Raw genomic sequence first — 6921 nt, 5'->3', positions numbered from 1 at the left:
CTCCCAGCTTCCTGTGCACCCCCCCACCTTCTCACTTGCAGGCCAACATGAGAAGCTGGACAGTCCTTGACTGCTTAGCAACAACTAAAAACATCAGTATGTTATTAACATTATTTTCATCCCAAATCCAAACCACAGCACTATATCAGCTATCAGGAAGAAAATTAACTCTATCCCAGATGACAACCAGGACAGTATTTCAAAAAGGTCACCTTGAGTTAAGATAAAGAGCTGAGCTTCAAGCCAACTCTTCAAAGAATCAGCTCACCCATCTTTATGGTAAATGCCAACTGTCATTTAACACACAAAAAACCGAAACACTCCAATCTGTGTTTCAAATCCACTTTGTCCTCTCACAACGAAAGCTTCTTATTTTGCTCAAAAATTCTCATTTCTGAACTTAGCAAATTGCTTGGAATTTACATCTAAAAGAGAAATCTAATTCTATTTTATCATTGCATGCAATTGAAAATAGTCTATTCATACTTTAAGTCTGGATTCAGTCACCACCTTGCTAGTTTTTTTCTTTTCAAACAGCTCAGCTGGAAGGCCTATTGGTCTATTCACAGACTACAATACTGTCCAGCATGAAAAAAGCATGTCAGAGATTGGTTGACTGCAAGGGTAAAAGAACATAGCAAAAACAGAGACAAAATCTTACATGATTTCATTATAAGTCAAGACACATTTGTTCTCTTTCCTGTGATCTCACCTGTTTAAATCTTGTGGTCAGATCTACTCCTGTTTTCTTCATGGAGTCCATAACAGATTTCATCTCCACAGCCTCCTTTATGAGCTTGTGGTTTTCCATTTGTTTGGCTTTGATACTGTCAGACTGAAGCTGCTGCTGGTGATTGGAAAATATCTGTGAATTGCTCATCTCCTCGCCTTTGTTAGTGATTGATGATTGGTGATAGCGATTGATGATTGATGATTGATGATAAAAAGTGTTATTTTTACTTGACTCTGGAGTTGAAGTGGCCTTTGAAATAGTAGCAGATGGGTTGTTTTTCTGCTTATTATCACCGTTGCCAATTTCCTTCAAGGGGGGTTCATTTTTCCCTTCACAGTCTCTCCTAGTTTGTGCCATTTTCTGTTCTGCTAGTCTCTGGTCCTCATAGTATTTTTCATGCTGCTGTCTGTAAGCAGGGTTAGAGGCCATTAAGGACTTTTGGTCCATATAGAGTCCATAAGCATACTGTCCATAAAAAAGTGATTGGGCAAGTGCAGGGTGTCTTTGCGTTATTACTGACTGATGTTGTGGCTGCAAATTAGTGGAACTGGTTTCACTTTTCTTGGAATCTGACAGTTCTGTCTTCTTTTTTTCAGCCTCTTCCTCAGATTCTTTTTTGGTCTTCAGTCCCTGTGGGGCACAGTCCTGTCCAGAGTGCATGTAACTTGGAGAATAATAAGGTCTGTAGCCATGGTAATAGGGAGAATGGGACTCTTTTTCTTGAGCCGATACTGTTGTGGCTGAAGAATATTCTTTTACAACACTGTCCTTATTAGATATAATATCCGAAGGAGAGCTGGCCTTTGAATTCATGCCCTCTGACCTGCTGTCCGAGCCACCGTCATCAGCCGCATCAGAAATATCCGAGTAAGCAGGGTTGTTGGTTTTAGTAGCTGCAGTATCTCCACCACTTTGTGTCAACACATGCAGGGACACAATTGAAGACTGTCCATTCACTGAAGTGCTGCATTCCATCCTGGAGGCACTTCCTATAGAAGGGCTGGGTGCATTGTCTGTGAACGTGTAAACCTTATCAGCTTCAGCCATCTGAAGCTTGCCATCCTGCTCTCTTGAGACTCTGACAGTCCATTAGTTAACACTTCATTTTTATTGAGATGGTCCTTTAAAAAATGTCCAGATAAATCTTTCCCAGACCCTTTTGAATCCTCCAACTTTCCCAGATCAGAATCCATCTTAGGGCTTTCAGTGTCTTTGCTTTCTTTGTGTTTTAGCTTTCTCTTCTCCTTTTTCCTTCTGTCTTTGAGTGATGTGACAGATGCGTTTACAGTGCTTGGCCATTCCATAACTGAGGGCTTTGGTTGAATAGGTTTTAGCAGAGGGCTCTTTGGTGTAACCTGGACAACAGTAGTTGTTAGAGAAGGAATTCCCAGTATTGTCCCTGTAGTGATGGTTGTAAAGGCTGCAGTAGGTATAGCTATTAATTGGGGAGGAGTCAGTGCTAGCGCTGGGGCAATGGGCCTGTCCATTTTCAGTTTAGAAAGGTATTTATCCACTTTGCAATGATTAGCTTTTTTGCCTTTGTCTTTATCACCCAAAATTTTCTTGTCTATCAACCCTTCAGCCTCCAATTTGGGCATTTCAGTTTGCAAAGTGCCATCTGCTACCAAACAATTGCCCAGTGTGGATGCCATATCAGAAATTACCAGAAGGCTTGTCAATTCGCTGTTCAGACCCTTCTTTTTGCCAGAATTCTTGCCATTTTTGGAACTGATAACTGAACTGGGGCCATTGCCGGTCAGCTCCCTTTTTCCTTTGGGTGTCCCTGGGGTAGTGATGGAGGAAGGAGACGTCGGTGTTTTTAATGTATCAAAGCTTGACAAATTTGTGTTTGGCTCACTGCATTGAAGTGCCACATTACTCAGTGCTTCCTCGCAGTCTGAAATTTTGTCTTCACTGTCAGGGTCAAACTCCAGTTTGTTTTCTGGATCTAAATGTGCATGAGCCTGGTGGTATCGGAGTCCATTAACGTGCTTGTACATTTTGTTGTAGTTGAGGTGAGGACAATCAATCAGGACTGAAGAAGGGCAACCTTGGTCCAAAAAAGTAGCCTCAAGTTTTCCCTGTGGAGTGATGGGAGAGCTTCTAGAGTTAGTACGAGCACATTTTCCAGATTTATTGTCCTCTGAACTGGAGTTCAATTCTAGCTCCACTGGAGGCTTATTTTTCCTCTTGTTTGTGGATGAGGGGTTGGCTTTGACATCATCCACAGCACAGTTTGGTGTTGTCCTGCACCCACTTGCATTAAGGCTGCCCCTCCTTCCCTTCCTATTGGCACCACCTTGATTCTTATTCTGAAGTCCTCTAGACTCTGTAAAATTCGCATCATTTCCAGGTACAGCTGCAGTGGACCTTGCCCGCTTTCCTCTGCCCCGGCCTCCTTGCATTTCCGGGTGACGTGTTGGTGATTCACAAAACCTATATAAACAAGAACAGATGTCATCAGCAGGAGCCATGAACTGAATAAATAGAAAAACAACAACACCTCCCATAATATAACCTTCAGCCATGTTAAAGGAAGGTTGTCCTTCTTCCAAATGAGAACACTGCAGTCTCAAAGGGAATGTCATTAAAAAAAGACAAAAATGGAAATGAAACATCTAACTAGAACAACAAAGAGAAAAAGTTTCCAAACTTATAAAAATGTATTTTTAAATTAATTCCCCTTTGAATTAATTCCCCACATATTTCCACTTCCCTCTCAAATAAAAACTTTCACCCTAATGTCCTTTTCAGTGTGGAACAGAGAATTATTCATTCACTGGTGCATGTTTTTAATTATACACAGTTGTTTTTTATTAATCTCTGTAGTCTCTTGACAGAGATTGGGGAGTGAAAATACAGTAGAGAAAAAACAGACCCAGAATGATTGCCTACCTCGGAGGGGCCCAATCATGCTTTGTGCAATCCAGCAGCATTCCCACATAAGTCTTGTTCTTCCACGTAACATTTACTACTAGGACACCTGCCAATATGAGAAAAACAATTATCACAGTGAGAACAAGAACTGGGGTAGAGTTTTTGTCTTGTTCTTGTTTGTTTGCTTGTTTTTCTTCCCCACAGAGCGAGACCTTTATTTGCATTTCTTTTCTAAAGTTTTGGTATATATTCCTCCTCTTTTCTGGTTTCAGTGACCTCAAGTTAAAACCTACAGGAAAGAGGGCAAACAAGAGTGCATATGTAAATGTGTATGGATGTAAGAGAGAATGTGTGCCTGTGTGACTGTGTAATCAAGATACAGCTGACAGAAGGAAATGGTGTTTCATGAAATCATAGAATCATAGAATAGTTCGGGTTGGAAGGGACCTTTAAAGGACATCTAGTCCAATCCCCCTGCAATGAGCAGGGACATCTTCAACTAGATCAGGTTGCTCAGACTGCCGTCAAACCTGACCTTGAATGTTTCCAGGGATGGGGCATCTACCACCTCCCTGGAAAACCTGTGCCAGTATTTCACCACCCTCATTGTCAAAAATTTCTTCCTTATATCTATTCTAAATCTACCCTCTTTTAGTTTAAAACCATTACCCCTTGTCCTAACTCACCAGGTCCTGCTAAAAAGTTTACCCTCATCTTTCTTTTAAGCCCCCTTTAAGTACTGAAAGGCTGCCATAAAGTCTCCCCAGAGCCTTCTCTTCTCCCAGATGAACAACCCCAACTCTCTAAGCCTCTCCTCATAGCAGAGGTGTTCCATCCCTCTGATGATTTTTGTGGCCCTCCTCTGGACCCACTCCAACAGGTCCATGTCTTTCCTGTGCTGAGGACTCCAGAACTGCATGCAGTACTGTCATGGTTTAACCACATCTGGCAACTAAGCACCACGCAGCTGTTCGCTCACCCCCCACAGTGGGATGGGAGAGAGAAGCGGAAAAGTGAGGAAACTCATGGTTTGAGATAAAGACAGTTTAATAAGGAAAGTAAACACCGAGCATGCAAACAGAGCAAAACAAGGAATTGATTCACCACTTCCCATGGGCAGGCAGGTGTTCAGCCATCTCCAGGGAAGCAGGGTTGCATCATGTGTAATGGTTTCTTGGGAAGACAGACACCATAACTCTGAACTTCCCTCCACCCCTTGCTGCTTCTTTGTCCCAGCTTTATATACTGAACATGACGTCATATGGTGTGGAATATCCCTTTGGCCAGCCTGGGTCAGCTGTCCTGGCTGTGTCCCCTCCCAGCTTCCCATGCACCCCCAGCCTACTTGCCCCCCCCCAGCTTCCCATCCCCCCCCAGCCTACTCACTGGCAGGCCAGCATGAAAAGCTGGACAGTCCTTGACTACCTAACAACTGAAAACATCAGCACGTTATCAACATTTTTTCATCCCAAAACCAAAACACAGCCTCACACTAGCTTCTATGAAGAAAATTAACTCTATCCCAGGCTGAAACCAGGACAAGTACTCCAAGTGAGGTCTCACCAGAGCAGAGAGGCAGAATTACCTCCCTCGACCTGCTGGCCACACTTCTTTTGATGCAGCCCAGGATACGGTTGTCCTTCTGGGCCACCAGTACCCCCAAGTCCTTCTCAGTAGGGCTGCTCTCAATCCCTTCATCCCCCAGCCTGTACTGATACCTGGGGTTGCCCCAACCTAGGTGCAGGACCCTGCGCTTGGCCTCGTTGAACCTCATGAGGTTCACACACGCCCATTCCTCCAGCTTGTCCAGGTCCCTCTGGATGGCATCCCGTCCCTCAGGCGTGTCAACCCCACCACTCAGCTTGGTGTCACCTGCAAACTTGATGAGGGTGCACTTGAGCCTACTGTCTATGTCACTGTTGAAGATATTAGAGTTCTGGTCCCAATACGGATCCCTGAGGGACACCACTCGTCACTGATCTCCATCTGGACATTGAGCCATTGACCACTACCCTCTGACTGTGACCATCCAGGCAGTTCCTCATCCACCCAACAGTCCACCCATCAAATCCATATCTCTCCAATGTTGTGGGGGACTGTGTCAAAGGCCTTACAGAAGTCCAGATGACATCGGTAGCTCTTCCCTTGTCCACTGATGTGGTCACTCCATCATAGAAGGCCACTAGGTTGGTCAGGCAAGACTTGCCCTTGCTGGCTGTCTCTAATCACCTCCCTGTCCTCCCTGTGATTCGAGATGTAGGACATGTATTTGCCATGTCCTGCTGTAAAATGGCAACACTCACATCTTAATTTTGCTTTTATTGCCCATAATTTCTTTTGTTTGGCAGCCAGTCAGCATAAACTAAGCACCATTTACAGTTTTTAAATTAGTATGTGACTGAGAAGAATTTTCTTTGCTGTGAATAATATGGTTATGATGCTTCTATTTATGTGAAATTGCATACATCCAAACACAGAAAAACACATACACATATGTGTTGTAAGTTTTTTGTTTAGCAGAGAGAGATACAAATATGTATTATTTGCTTTACCTTTTCCTCTGCGGAAAGAGAGGTATTACACATGAAATTACAACCATATATTAAAGCTAAGAGTAATCAGAATACACATATTTAGTAAGAGGACTACTTTTAAAAAATGTAATTGCTTTTCTAATTAAGACTTCCATTAAAATGTAAATACACCTGCCCACCGAAGGCAGACTTAGAATTTTGGTTTATTCAAAATTTCAGTGTAAAATGTATACATGGTAAGGATGTCTTAAACAAAAATAAAATTAATGATGGAGTTCATTCAAATGTTTTCAGGCTCCCCTCAAACGCTCCTTCACAGGGATAATTTATCATCGTGTTTTTGGACTAGTAAACAGACTTACCCTTTTAATTCATTAACTACTGAATAAACAATTATTTTCCTATCCAAAGTCATGTGGTGCAGACTGTTTCAAATTTATAAGAGGTATTGCATTAGACACTAAATTGCAGCCTTGAGACTTGTTTTTTCTTTACACTTTCCTTGTTCTTGCTCTAGCTTTTCTACAATGGATATAATAATAGCATTGTGACAAAATATTTCTAGCCTGTCCACTTGTTTTGTCTTACCAGTGCGATTTCTAATTTTGCACCAGAACTATCTCTCTATGTATGCTGCACCAAGGTAAAGTAAGCACGTAACCAGCAGCTTAATTTCTCAGGGATCTTAGCAGCAGAGAAGTATTTGAAGTTGTATTAGCTGAGGTACATTGGAAGAAGGGGTTTCCTTGGAAATTCTCAGTAGCAGATATGAAAATT

The 6921-nt window shown here is 42.5% G+C and overlaps 1 protein-coding gene across 1 annotated transcript; it reads right to left on the bottom strand.

The window, feature by feature from the left end:
• Nucleotides 1-712: 712 nt before the first annotated feature.
• On the bottom strand, nt 713-4158 carry LOC104626167 (zinc finger protein 608-like; the record flags this gene model as incomplete). Its single annotated transcript, XM_010294019.1, is given in 4 exon segments — nt 713-1777; nt 1780-3169; nt 3629-3718; nt 4121-4158. Coding segments are annotated over 4 exon segments (2583 nt in total), but the record flags the coding sequence as incomplete, so codon positions are not given.
• Between the last annotated feature and the right edge of the window lie 2763 nt (nt 4159-6921).

The sequence above is a fragment of the Phaethon lepturus genome, unplaced genomic scaffold (genome assembly GCF_000687285.1).
Source record: "Phaethon lepturus isolate BGI_N335 unplaced genomic scaffold, ASM68728v1 scaffold17809, whole genome shotgun sequence".
Lineage (NCBI taxonomy): Eukaryota > Metazoa > Chordata > Aves > Phaethontiformes > Phaethontidae > Phaethon > Phaethon lepturus.
The sequence above is the reverse complement of the archived record's forward strand: the minus strand, read 5'-3'. Positions and strand labels throughout refer to the sequence as shown.